This window comes from Primulina eburnea, chromosome 4 (assembly GCF_022965805.1).
Source record: "Primulina eburnea isolate SZY01 chromosome 4, ASM2296580v1, whole genome shotgun sequence".
Lineage (NCBI taxonomy): Eukaryota > Viridiplantae > Streptophyta > Magnoliopsida > Lamiales > Gesneriaceae > Primulina > Primulina eburnea.
Genome location: NC_133104.1, coordinates 391458 through 407082, shown reverse-complemented (window position 1 = coordinate 407082; position 15625 = coordinate 391458). Strand labels below are relative to the sequence as shown.

At 39.8% G+C, this 15625-nt stretch overlaps 1 protein-coding gene across 1 annotated transcript; it reads left to right on the top strand.

Moving 5' to 3' along the window:
- The first annotated feature begins 331 nt into the window (after positions 1-331).
- On the top strand, positions 332-1697 carry LOC140829575 (uncharacterized). Its single transcript, XM_073192888.1, has 2 exons — positions 332-361; positions 988-1697. Exons 1-2 carry the CDS (start codon positions 332-334, stop codon positions 1552-1554), a joined length of 597 nt encoding a protein of 198 aa, XP_073048989.1. The 3' UTR covers positions 1555-1697.
- The last annotated feature ends 13928 nt before the right edge of the window (positions 1698-15625 follow it).

Here is a 15625-nt window from a genome sequence, read left to right as displayed (position 1 = left end):
TTCCTGGATTAATTGAGATGATTATAAACAGAACGGATCGGACCGGGAAAGACGAGAAAATGCTTGAACATGTGCGAGGAACAGTAGCCCTCGCGCATATGCGCGGCATAGATGCGCGCATATGCGCGACGTGGGCAGAGGACCTCGCGCATATGCGCGAAGTGAGTCGCGCATATGCGCGAGACTGTACAAGTGAAGTCCAGAGGACCTCGCGCATATGCGCGGAGATGAGTCGCGCATATGCGCGAGCTGCCGAGAAGCTTATAGCGGAGACCAGTAGGTCTCGCGCATATGCGCCAATGATGTCGCGCATATGCGCGAGACGTGTTGCATGCGGGGTGTGCCATTTGCCTTGCTGCATGTAAGTGTATGTATATATATATATATATATATATATATATATATATATATATATATATATATATACACATTGAATTGCTCGAATTCTTCAGAATCAGAACGAGAAGGAAATCGAAAAAAAAGGGCCGAGAAAAGTGTGAAAAATCCTTACGCTTTTTGTGAGGAATCCGTCTATCTGATTTTGAATCTGACTGCGGTATTGTGTTCCTATCGACGTAGGCTACAATCGGACGTAAGTTTTGCTACGTTTTGATATGATTTGAAATTATGGTATTGTCAGAATCTGATGTGATTCATATATGATGTTCTTGGCATGTTAGATATCGTATAATTGAAATTGGACCGATGAACAGATACCATATGAAATTGTTATGATGTTTAGAGTTGAGTTGATTGAGAATTGATATCAGGATTGGAGTATTATCGAGTATGAGATATTAGAATTAATATCTGACTGATATGGTATTGTTGGGTATATTGATATTATACCGTTATGCCATCGATATTGAATTAGGTTAAGTATTGAGCAGAACAGATTTGATTCGAGTGGTGTATTGATATTATACTCCTCGATATTGTACTTCCACATAAATTAATGATTCGTCGCAGGAAGTAGGTGCAACATAGGCGACAAGGGATGAAAAACTTCGCCACCTACCCGAAAATGAACCTAGGAAAGAGAACGACACGTACACCCCTCCGAAATCACCAATCGAGTCGTCACCTAAGCTGGAACATCCGGCGGTGGGGCCCCGGAAAGAACCCATCGCACAACAAACGCGGCGGAGCTCCAACAGCGCCACCACCCTTCCGTTGGACGATGTGAGCTGCGCCGGGTTGGATGGCAGCCCATGGCCAGCCGAAAATCGGAAAGCTGATGGTAAACTACAGATGGACGATGCGGTTGATGATGACAGAGAGTACTTTAAGCATCGCAAAGCTTCCCCGTTATCGGAAATCGAGTTTGCCGATACAAGAAAGCCGATAACACGGGCAACGGTTGGTGGTACTCGGAGTAGCTTCTCGATTGGGAATGAGAGGGATGAAGTGATGTTGTGGAGGCCGGAGCAGCTAGATACTGCAGAGGATTCTCTGTATAGGGCAGTGCATATTTTCAGGCAGAACGCGGCGGAGGGTGATCCTGATTCACCCCATGGTAGAGTCCTGAGAGCAGCTCTACTTGGTCATACATAGATTGTTATTTCATCTTTTTACATCAACGAAGAAGTACTATTATATCATACTTTTTATGTAAATATTGTTGAATAACATCGGATGTAATTCACAAGAAGCGACTCTAGTTTGAGTTGCATGTGGTGTTAGGTTTGTTTTTAAGACTAGTTTGTATCATAAATGTCTCCCATAGAACGTGTCATGTAGTAGCTAGCTAGCACTATAAATTACATAACATGAGCCTCACACACATATGTGCTACTCTCTTCATAAACAAGAAATAACATGAGAACAAAGTGTATATATATATAGATGCAATTTACGAATATAATGTATCTGCGAACTCTCAAGATAAGAACATGGGGGAGAGTAAATGGATTGTCACAAGATGAGCCCATATTGCAGGCTACTTGGGCCTTAGACATGGCTGCTATGAATTTAGAAGATTCACAGAATGAAGAGAAAACAAGAATGGTGAACAGGAGGAGAGTGGCCCTTGAGAATCTGTATAAACAAGAGTAGAAACTGTAGAGTTGAAAAGGGGAGATTTTTAGTGGAAAAGAAAGAGAAGCTTGAAAAAGGAATGGTGGGTGGAACAAAGATTGTGGCCACGTGTTCATTTCTAGCTAGGTCTTTGCTGCTAGCTAGAGAGATTGAATGAGATGTTTACGAAAACATGAATTCAATTCGGATATTGTCATATCCATGCATCTTATTTAATGTGGTGGAAATAAAATAACTAAATAATCCACACGTATATTTATTTTTATTTTAATTAATTGAATGAGATCTTGAACCAGTGTTTCCAGCGTTTCATATCTGCTACCAGATGAATGGTTTCAACTAAATATATATTTAAATAAAGACCAATTAACCATCGTAGAAAATATAATAATAAAAAGTCCCCCATTAAGGAACATAGTCGATGCATGTGTGTTTATTGATTCCAAATCAATCATTTAATAATACCCAACCGACCATTTTCTATGGCTCAGGCTTATCAACTCCATGCCACTACTTTCTTGTTGTGCGTCCACAAGTATCAGTATGTATGATAGAGTAAAGTGTAAAGATGTTCGGTTGAGCTTAATTATAACTTTTTAAATAATAAATGTGAGTATAATACTAAATGTATCAATATCTTTCTACTCTGTTAATATATTTTAAAAGAAAATTTCATTTTTTTTAACTTTCACTATACTAACTCGTCAAACTTTGTAATTTGTACTAACTTTTAATTTTCGAATAATATTTTAATATGTTAAATTATATAAATACAATTTTTTTTAAATTATATATTGTTTCACAATTATTACTTGCTAAGAAATCAATCGATATATGATGTATAAGTTATTTCATGATTTAAAAATATTAGAGTTGTATTGTTATTACGAGCTTTAGTTTTTGGTAAAATAATCTACAAATCGAAATGCATATTTCAATGTATTTTAAAACAAAACAACTGTGTAATCTTTATTAAGTAGTCTTACATTTGTATATTATCAGGCACAATTAACAAGTGTGCTATAACAATTACAACAGAATTTGACACTGATGATCTGTTTACCTATTGTTATTAACAATAATTGATATATCATGAGATCTGGTCGACCTATTCTTGACAGCCTGATAGAAGTCATGTCCAATATCCGGGTAGCCCAAGGAGATCATCTTAATAACTAGAGTTCACTGGGAGGTCATCACATTCACCCAAGATCCATCGGGTCAATTAGGGACTTACCTTGGGTCCCATTTCCCTAAATTCGATGGGAAGTCATCTAGAAGCTCATCCCAGCCGACCTCCCATATATTTGTAACTATCGATTCTCCAAGAAATTTATCGAATTCTCGAGCCGACCTCCCAGTGATGGTCATAGCTGATGTGGCGGCCCAAACCTCGCCACGTAGTCATACAACATGTGACATCATATGCATAAAAATTTTGTTTTCAACAACGTAATAATATCATGCATATACGACAAAATAGTGCAATCATCACACTGTCTACATCAGTGTAGCAGAAACAGTATAATAAATACACACATACAACTCAAATAAGACAATAAGTTATACTGTCTCTATCTCCTATCAACTACAGGACTGTTTGACTAGACACACCTAGTCCTTCACCACTATCCTGTCTCACGGCATAACCCTGTAACATGTCCAACGGAAACAGCCCCAAAGGGTAAGCATACACAACAATCATCATCGTAATACATAACAGTTATATTAACAACATAAAATATAACAGGAAAGATAACAGAAATACTCCAATTGCTGTCTCTGGATAATCAACTCACCAACCATCTGCGACATCAACAACATCACTCTCATACTATTGAAATGATAACATCGACGATACGTCGCACCACAACTTCGACGACAGCAATATCGTTGAACGAACAACATCAACGTGACGTCTCCAAACAACGACAGCCAACAATAATAAACAACAACATATATAATATAAAATCACCCAATTACATTGATTTATCATCGTTCAACGTAATAGTATTCATCAATACTAAACAATAACAACATATGCTCGTACGTCAACACGTACCTGACAATCGAGTATATATAAAATCTGGATATTTCTTTGATCTCGAGACGTGTGTTGTATCTAAATAATCCAACAACAATTATCAGATCATTGTCACCGTATCAATACAATCATAATAGCCTCAATATACAACATCAAATAGCTCAACAACAATTAATTCAACAAAACATAAAACTAGATTATAAATTCTTATCGTTCAACAATTTCATATTCCGATGTATTTAATTCACAACACTAACATAAAATACACCCTAATAAATTAACTCCAAATAATAGGCTATTTTACAACATCCGTCAAATTACGAAAACTTTATATCAACGTGTATCCTATACTTCGTAGACTGCGAATATATAATCAGAATTAATAACAACTGACAAACAACTCTCCAATCTCAATCATACGATTAAAAATCCATAATTATAATAAATTAGGAATAATTCAAAATAATGTAATGCCCAGAGCAATGATTGACATGTACGAATTCATAGATATGTTGTGAAGATTGTACATAACCATAAGAAATACGAAATGATATCTATTGAGATTAGATTGACCGATATCGAGAATGTTGGCTTATTTATATTTCGGTGAGACCGGAAGGACCGAACCGAGATCGGAACGTACGATCAGAGTTCGCACCGTCCGTTCGGAGTTCGGAGCGTCCGAGCCAGGTGGCTGGACACATGGATGGCATGCAGAGTTCGGATCGACCGATCGTAGTTCGGATCATCCGAGACAGTTGGCTAGAGACGTGGAAGACATGCAGGATTCGGAACGTCCGAGGTGAGTTCGGAGCGTCCGAAGTGTGTCAGATCGGAGCGTCCGAAGTGGATCGGATCTTCCGATCATTGTCTATAAATACAGGCGCGAGATTTCATTTGATAAGTAAGTGTTAAAGAAACATTTCCTAGAAAGTGGTAGACATTCTATTGCAGATTCATCTTCACGACTGTAACAGCAATTCTACGACGGAAGGTATACTACATGCTTTGTTTTGGGGAATCACGACTCAAATGAGATCACATTTGAGTTTCCCAACTAAAATCACATACGAGTTTTATTGTTTATATCTTGATATAGGTATTATTATAGATTTGTTTATATGCAAATCTCGCTATGCTTTGTTTACAGATCATGTTACATTGCATTAGATGTTTATTAGAACTTGTATTCAAATCCTATTATGCTTTGTTTACAGATCATGTTACATTGCATTAGATGATTATGCTTGTTTACAGATTTTGTATTCATGCATTAAGATAGGGCAGTCTGGAGATCAGGCAGACTACTAGATGTTCGGTTCTATCCCAGCTTAGGGGAAGATCACCGCCCCTATTGTAGACGTGGATACAGATCAGGCCGAAGTCTAGGAATAAGACGTACCGTCACCCCGATTGGGAGGGTAGGTGATAGATCGTCTTATTCACACCGGGATCCCTAGAGTTTTAGTCGAGTCGCATCTAGACATGATTAGGCTCGCATTTCATGATTTTATATGAATGACATTCATATCAGCATGTTTCATGTTTTATAGTATTTATATGCATGTTCACATGTTTATACTGGGATTTGTTCTCACCGGTTTTCCGGCTGTTGTTATGTCTGTATGTGTGCATAACAACAGGTGGGGCAGGATTTGGGTCGAGACAGAGATGATCGTGTTAGCGTGGAAATCTCGGGCCTAGCAGATGGACCAGTAGTTGTCTGTTATTATGTACTGTCTTTTATTACTGGTTAAGGAAAACATACAGAATAATACATGTATTTGATGTTTGTATGTTGTATTTAAATAAAGAACTCATGCTCGTTTGTTTACATTAGATTTAAGGTAAAAAGCGAAAAATTGACCCACGTTTTTAATAACAATCTATTTAATCCCAAGAAAAAGAATTAGAGCCCGGGTCCCCACAAATAACAACACTATAATCTTCAATACTTCGTTAAAAAAAAAATAATACACTATTCAACAATCTTCAATTTCTGCATGATTTAACAATTTATCGGATTTATTCCAAAAATTGACGAATATTAAACATCATCAAAACTATAAAATTTATACCACAAATCGAAGATCTCGTGTCAATCTTTTCAAATTTATCTTTTTTTTTGTTTTTTTTTTGTTTTTTTAAATATTATATTATAATAATATAATATAATATAATATTTAACATTTTTAACACCGGTATATCCATTAGGACTAGTCAAACGATCGAATTTGCCAAAACTCAAAATATGAAACTTCTATATCTTTGAGTTTTCTACGTCATATCCAAATTTCAAATCATTTGGACTTCATATGGCCAAAATATGTCATATTTCATTGTTTAAAAATCATTAATTTTTAGTAATATCACATTACTAATTCAATAAATTGTGATATTTACTTCATGTATTACAGCTGGCCTCCCAATACATATTGTCATAACGATTGAAAAATGGCTTGCCGACCTCCCGAAACGAGCTCTCATAAAAATATTTGAACATGCTCACTGCATAGCAAACGAGCTCATGCCTCAAATGAGCTCCTAATAAGATATATCAATATACCATCCACATAGTTAAGGTTCATAGAAGTTTAATCTAACATTTTCTAAGATTCTTAGGATCTCAAAATCAAACTCCGCCACTGTCGTCGTCGTCGCCGGCCCATCCACCCCCACCCCTTCCTCTCTGTCCTATCTTTCTCCGCCTGAGCATCTAGATGCCATGTGAGAGGAAATCACGAGGTTGGGCAGACAAATTGGAGGTCGGCCTCCGTCATTGTATAGGGAGAGCTTGCTCTCCCCGGAAATACTACATCAAGACCTCTCAATTTTTGTTAGTCGATTGTTAAGGATTACGATGGGAGTAGAAACACGGAAGAACATTTGGGGAGATTCAACAATGTCGCCCTGCTACATAGATACTCAGATGGGGTGGAGTGCCTAGTCTTCCTCATCACCTCGTTGTGTCCTATCCGTAGGTGGTTCGATCTATTGCCACACCAATCTATTAGAAACTTTCGGGAATTCAGCGTCGTCTTTTGAACCAATACGCCGAGTAAGAAATATTAGAAGAACTCTCCGGACTTGTTCAATGTGAAGCAGAGTGCAATGGAGTCACTAAGGGATTTCATCAGTCAATTTAACAGCATGGCCCTGGAGGTGCCGGTTGCCGCTACCGAGACTCTAGTAAATGCCTTCTGCAAGGCCCTCGGGAAGCACATTTTTTAAATTCTTTAGTAAAAAAACCACTTGCAGTAATTATGAGCTTCTAAGCTGAGTTAAGAAATGCGTAAACCTTAAAGATGCATAGAAGCAGAGGAAGCCAGATGTTAGGTAAAGTGTTGTACTATTTTGCTAATCAAAAGTGTACGGTGTAAAGTTTTAGTGTGCAGTAGAGCATGAATATCGTTCCTACAAGAAGTGCAATTTAATAATAAATTAATTACCACAATTAAAATAATCAGACTTTATTTAGACAATTAAATCAAATTTTTAGTTATCAGTTATAACCTAAAATATATCTAAGCGCGCAAACAATTTGAAGTCACTGAGAATAAGAATCTAGATGTGTGATTTTACTTGGTCTTCACTACATTTAATTATCATTGACATCTATATCTATAATTTTCACTCGTTTACTATCCAAGCATTATCAACTCTTTCTACTCTCTTTCCCAAGTACTGCGTACGAATTAATCATCTCCTATTAAAAATTAAACTATAAATAATTCCAATAGTGCAACAATTATTTTAGTGGGTTTGTTGAAGTCATAAGTCTCCCAAAATTTATAAACACCAATTATATATTTTCCTACGATCCAAAATACTCTCTCCCGAGTGAGAGATCTCGAATAATCACAATGCTCCAATTATTGATTAAGTAATTGAACACAATAAGATCTTGAAAATATAAACAAACCAAGAAGAAATCTGAATATGTAAATCAACAATTCAACAACATAGATCCGACCAAGCTACGACGTCCTCTATATTTAATAAATTAGTTCATGAATTAAAAACGATAAAATAAACTTATGTTTTCAAACATCAGTAATTGACGAAAAATTTAAGAAGAAGATGAAGAAAATCGAATCAGATTTGCGACTCTGTCACAGTAGATGCGCTCTTCATTTTCGTTTTTCATTCTCTGTGGGGACCCGGGCGTTTTTTTTTTTAAAATTCATAAATGTACAAGTTGTTACAATATGTAATAGATAATCCATCTTATTTATTTACAAGTTCAAGTGCAATATTTACAGCAAGATCAAAGATACAAAATCTGTTCAAATCCAAGTTATAACAAACTAGGGTTCAATAACTACATATCAAGTGTTGAAACCAGCTCTATATCTAGGCCCGGATCTCCACTCTAATCTCGATCTCTCATCATCTTCTCGACCCTGATCCTATCCCACCTGTTGTCATGCACACATACAAATATAACAACAGCCGGATAACTCCGGTGAGAATTATATTCCCAGTATAAACAACGTATACATGCATTTCATATAATCATATACCAAAAGCATAAAACATTTATCAGATAGCATGTATCATAATCTGAGAAATATAAATCGATACAAAACTGTAAATCAAACTCTTTAACTCTTAATCATTGATTTGACTCTTATCTAGGGATCCCGGTTTGAATAAGAACGCAACAAGTCTCCCATCGACTCTCCCCTCCTAGATGGTGGTACATTCTTATTCCCAGACTTTGGTCCACTATATCAAATATCTACAATAGGAGCCGATATACTCCTAAGCACGTCGATATAAACCAAACGTCCAGTGACCTGGCACCTCTGCCAATGACTCTGTCACAATATCTATCTTCTATTCTATGCATTTCTATAAATCAATAGAACAAGCATACACATTCAAGGAATTCAATTGTATCAAAACAATAATAAGTAAGTATGTGGTTTTGGAAAACTCAAGTTACATCTTACTCGAGTTATCAATCCCGGTTTAACATTGATTTATACATTTTTTTATCGGGGTTTGACTCGTTCTTCTACCAATTCTGAAGTTGAATTCTCGACTTCAAATCTTCAATACCAATCTGGATTGACATTCGAGAAGTACAATATCACATACAACTCAAACAAGATATAATTTGCTCAATACTCAATCTTATCACATTCTGACGGCATAACGGCATAGTCTTGAGATATCCCGGTAACTCAATATCAACAGATAGCAATCTGAACAACGCATAATCATCAACAAACACAATCACAATTCTTAAATCTACATGATCTCAATCAAATATAATCTGAAAATCATCACAATTACATAAGGTGTCCGTTCTTCGACCCGGTTTCGATTATACGATTATCAATTTCTCAAGAACACATAATATAAATCATATCATAATTCCTCCAAAATTAAACTTTTGAATCATGCAAGAACATAAGAAAACTTGCATGCTTTCGAATCCTTTGATGTTAGAAGCACGGAAATAAACTCGGATTGCAATTCGGACGGCCGGATCTTGCACAATCAAGTTTCTTAAAATCAACTGCAGAAGTTTGAGAATTTTCCTCGGAGGGTCTTGGTTATCTTGATCGTTTACTTCTGAATGAGAAAAGAGAGGATTTTACATGGTGATGTGCATGGCAAGACATGTGGCTTACTCTTTATGCAGCACGTGTCGCGCATATGCGCGTCCCTCAATGGCGCATATGCGCGAAACCTATTGTCTCAGCGCATAACATTTGCTATGCTCGCGCATATGCGTGCCCCTTCGTCACGCATATGCGCGAGACCTACTGTCTCGGCACTTAAGGATTTCACTAGCTCGCGCATATCTTACTGTCTCGGCATGTGCTTCTCGCGCATATGCGCGCCTCATCTCCGCGCATGTGCGCGAGGTCTGCTGGACTCCACACATACAATACATACTTTTCTCACGTCTTCCTCGGGCTTTTTCTTCTATAATCAAATCAATTCATCAACACAATAATCTCGGGCATTACATTCTCGCTCTCTTTATATGTATTCTTTGTATTTTTTGTGTAGTGACCCGTTCCAGAATCACCTACTAATCAAGAACTAAGCATGCAACTTAACTTAATTAATAATAATCAGAGATAACAGCGGAAATACCAACAAATGATAGATATACAACCCAATCGAAAATCCAGAACAACTCAACTAAACTGAAATATACGGTACAACCATATCGAAACAAAAAGTACTGAAGAACTAAACCAACCAGCTACTCAACGTCCTCCTCCTCCTCCTCCTGAGCTGTCCAACCTGAGGCCTGCCCCGTGGGAATGGGGTGTCCAAGATAAACAAAACCGAGGACGTGAGCGATAAGAACGCCCAGTACAAAAGCATGAGTATACAAACCTATATGAAATGCACATGCTATGATATGATACCAGGGTAGTCAAGAAACAGGAATCACAAAAGATCTCAAAATGCTCAGTCTAGAGGCGCCAAGTGGATAGTGCCGCGCGGTCCTACCTCTGGGTCACTGCATCCACTGCAAGAACAGACGTGGACCTAAAATGTCCCGGATCACCGAAGCCCTCCCGACCCGTCGGCCACTGTGTACTCTCGGTGTCCATGCGTCCACAAGACAAGACAGGGCTGAGCGGCCCCACAAGATATATAGCTTATCTCGAAAGAGATACAGCTCAACAGTAAAGGCTATCTCGAAGGAGATACGGCTCAACATGAAATGCAACATGCAGTAATAAACGTGACATAATAGCATGCATCATATGACATATATCAATGCACCACATAATCATGCAACACATATAAGAATGTATACTCGACCAGGATATCTCGGATAGTACTTTCGTACCTCTATCACAGCAAGCCTAGCCTTACGCAGCACCGCTAATCAGGTCTAGAACAAGCCTACGCATCAAAAGCACCCAATGAACAATACTACCATGCTCAACTAGCAAAACCAGTACTACCAAAGGTTTAGGGTTTACCTTCGTCCGTCGACAGCCCTTTGATGTCGATTGCCTCGTAACTCAGGCGTCGCTACACTACCAATCCTGGCAGCTCTTGGCTATCGCTCGACCGGCAACTAACCCTAGAAACCTTCCAAATCTCTCAAATATGAGACACAACTCAAGGATTGTCAATACAAAATGAGGAAATCCGAGCACTATTTATAGGCTATGTTCGGATCCACCGAACCTACTTCGGAACGTCCGAACTCCTACGTGTCCATCAGCTCTTGACACCTCACGATCGGATCCACCGAACCTACACTTCGGAACGTCCGAACTCCCACGTGTCCATCGGCTCTTGACACCTCATGATCGGATCCACCGAACCTACACTTCGGAACGTCCGAACTCCCACGTGTCGATCAACTCTTGACACCTAATGATCGGATCCACCGAACCCACTTCGGATCGTCCGAACCCTTCGGTGCTACCGAACCATCTTCAGTCCGTCCGATTATGACCACGGTCAAAATTACACATTAAACCTTCTTAATCACCATTAATCCGTTAATTACCCAATCTGGAATTCGGGCTACTACATTCTCCCCCCCTTAAAACGATTTCGTCCTCGAAATCAAGTTTAGAGGATGAACAAAACGAAAATAACAACATCGTTACCCTCAAAATCTAAGGGACAACCCATCACTAGACGCTTAGCTAACACCGAATGACCCATCGGAGTAGAAACGGAAAGAATGACATCAAGAGAAACATACAGTAACTTATGACGCTTAACAAATCGTGCAGAAATGAATGAATGCGATGCTCCGGTATCAATAAGAACAAAAGCAGGAATACCGCATAAACGAAAAGTACCTGCTATGACTCTCTCAGTCATCTGCAGCCTGATCCTGGTTCAGCGCAAATACCTGACCTTGGGCACGAGGTCGAAGATTCGAACTACCCACTGCCTGACCCTGCCTCCTCTGCTGAACAGTCGTCTGTGATCCGGAACCAGATCCTGCTCCACCTCGCAACTGAGGACAATACTTCTTAATATGCCCCATCTCTCCGCACTGAAAACAAGCTCCCGCGACTGATCGGCATTGCTCCGAGGGATGGTTCTTTCCACAATGCACACAAGCATCCTTCTTATCACCAAAGCGGAAAACACCGCTAGACCGTGATCCAGATCCAGAAGAAGAAGAACCAGATTTCTTGAACGACTGAGACCTTGGGCTCAAAGTACTCGGAGGTCTAGAAGAAAAAATAGCCCTACCACGCTGGAGACTGATCTCTGCCTGGCGACACCGGTTCACTAACCCATCGTAAGAAGTAGGATTATCACAGACAGTGACTCGATCAAAGATCTCCTGGTTAAGACCCTGGAGGAAATGGTCATACTTGGCCTCAGAACTGCCACTGATATGAGGAGCGAAGGGTAACAACTCGAAGAATTTCTGCTGATACTCATCAACAGACATACTCCCCTGCTTAAGGTTCAGGAGCTCAATCGTCTTCGCCTGGCGAAGGGCTGGAGGAAAATACAGCTGCATGAAAGCTGCACGGAAATCGGCCCAAGTCACCCTACCCTGGGACTGGACTATCGGCGCAGAAGTCGATCGCCACCACTTGCGCGCACGGCCCTCGAGAAGAAAACTAAGGGTCTCTATCTTCTGCTCCTCGGTGCACTGGAATGCACGGAAACAACTCTCCATGCGCTCTAACCAATCCTCAGCATCATCGGGAGTCTCACCACCAACTAAAGACTTAGGCCCCATCTGAATAAAACGATGCAAATCAAAACGCCTAGGACCATCCCGACGATGACGATGTTCACAGTAACGCCTACGATCGTCCTGATTACCCCAACGACCTACACTCCCCTGACTACTCTCATCACCAAAGTGGTCAGCCATCGCTACAAGATAGAATAGGGAAAATGGTCAACGAAAATCCCAAAACAGAAATCTATATCCCAAAATCGTAAGCATGCTCTGATACCATAAATGTAGTGACCCGTTCCAGAATCACCTACTAATCAAGAACTAAGCATGCAACTTAACTTAATTAATAATAATCAGAGATAACAGCGGAAATACCAACAAATGATAGATATACAACCCAATCGAAAATCCAGAACAACTCAACTAAACTGAAATATACGGTACAACCATATCGAAACAAAAAGTACTGAAGAACTAAACCAACCAGCTACTCAACGTCCTCCTCCTCCTCCTCCTGAGCTGTCCAACCTGAGGCCTGCCCCGTGGGAATGGGGTGTCCAAGATAAACAAAACCGAGGACGTGAGCGATAAGAACGCCCAGTACAAAAGCATGAGTATACAAACCTATATGAAATGCACATGCTATGATATGATACCAGGGTAGTCAAGAAACAGGAATCACAAAAGATCTCAAAATGCTCAGTCTAGAGGCGCCAAGTGGATAGTGCCGCGCGGTCCTACCTCTGGGTCACTGCATCCACTGCAAGAACAGACGTGGACCTAAAATGTCCCGGATCACCGAAGCCCTCCCGACCCGTCGGCCACTGTGTACTCTCGGTGTCCATGCGTCCACAAGACAAGACAGGGCTGAGCGGCCCCACAAGATATATAGCTTATCTCGAAAGAGATACAGCTCAACAGTAAAGGCTATCTCGAAGGAGATACGGCTCAACATGAAATGCAACATGCAGTAATAAACGTGACATAATAGCATGCATCATATGACATATATCAATGCACCACATAATCATGCAACACATATAAGAATGTATACTCGACCAGGATATCTCGGATAGTACTTTCGTACCTCTATCACAGCAAGCCTAGCCTTACGCAGCACCGCTAATCAGGTCTAGAACAAGCCTACGCATCAAAAGCACCCAATGAACAATACTACCATGCTCAACTAGCAAAACCAGTACTACCAAAGGTTTAGGGTTTACCTTCGTCCGTCGACAGCCCTTTGATGTCGATTGCCTCGTAACTCAGGCGTCGCTACACTACCAATCCTGGCAGCTCTTGGCTATCGCTCGACCGGCAACTAACCCTAGAAACCTTCCAAATCTCTCAAATATGAGACACAACTCAAGGATTGTCAATACAAAATGAGGAAATCCGAGCACTATTTATAGGCTATGTTCGGATCCACCGAACCTACTTCGGAACGTCCGAACTCCTACGTGTCCATCAGCTCTTGACACCTCACGATCGGATCCACCGAACCTACACTTCGGAACGTCCGAACTCCCACGTGTCCATCGGCTCTTGACACCTCATGATCGGATCCACCGAACCTACACTTCGGAACGTCCGAACTCCCACGTGTCGATCAACTCTTGACACCTAATGATCGGATCCACCGAACCCACTTCGGATCGTCCGAACCCTTCGGTGCTACCGAACCATCTTCAGTCCGTCCGATTATGACCACGGTCAAAATTACACATTAAACCTTCTTAATCACCATTAATCCGTTAATTACCCAATCTGGAATTCGGGCTACTACATTTTGTGTGCGTCTGCGGCCCCCATTTTCTCCATGGCTAGGTTTCAATATTTATAAGTGTGTGAATGGTTGCAAAAGCCCAAGAAAAAGTCCGTCAGATTCCCGCATGTCATGTCTTTCCTATGCGTGCGGTTGCTCAGGATTCCACGCGGTCGTGCGAAAGCTTCTGGTTTCTGCCTAGCTTGGCGTGTGGGATCCTGCGCACCCACGCGCCCAACACTGTCATTTTTTTCTTTTGCGTGCGTGGTTCTGCCTTGGAATGGCCGGCCCACTTTGGAGCGCACTGGCTCGCGTCTACTTTTATCTCGCATTTCATCTGCTTTCTTGTTTGCTTCATTCTTCCATTTCGGCATTTAATTTATTCCTTGTTGGTAGCAAGTTACGCTCATGCTTAATTCTTGCAATGACACAAACAACTGCCAAAACACGTAAATTCGCTCGATATACGTATAATACATTTTATTACAACGATTGAAAAGGAGTTTGCCAACCTCCCGAGCCATGCTCTCATAAAAAACTTGAACATGCTCTCTACACAGCAGAGGAGCCCATGCCTCAAATGAGCTCTCAGTCAAATATATCAATATATCATCTACAAATATAAGGCTCATAGAGATTTAATATAATATTATCTAAAATCTAGAGTCCAACATCAGAATGATTCTAATAGATTTAGAATTCTACAAAGATTAGAGTTTTAATTATCAAAAAATCCTACTCACATAAAGATTATTTTCCTATAAATACCTGGTTATAATGATTGTTTATTCATTCATATATTCATTTATATTAAGCACACACGATACTCTTTATATTTTCTTATTATCTGACTTGAGTGTCGAAAAAACTACACCGGAACAATCTTTTGATCTTTTTCTAACATTTTTGTTTGTGTTTCTAGATACGAAAAGTAGACCCCAGCTTCCAAAACGAGGTTCGATTTAGTCATTCAAATCTGATCTACTAGCAGGCTTATGATTTTTATTAACATCGATGATGAAAATAAATAAAATAGAATAGCATGCATTAATTACTCAACCATCCCCCAACCTCATTCCTATTAATAGGGAGTTTGACAATTAGCTCGATTGATTTCCACTTTAGT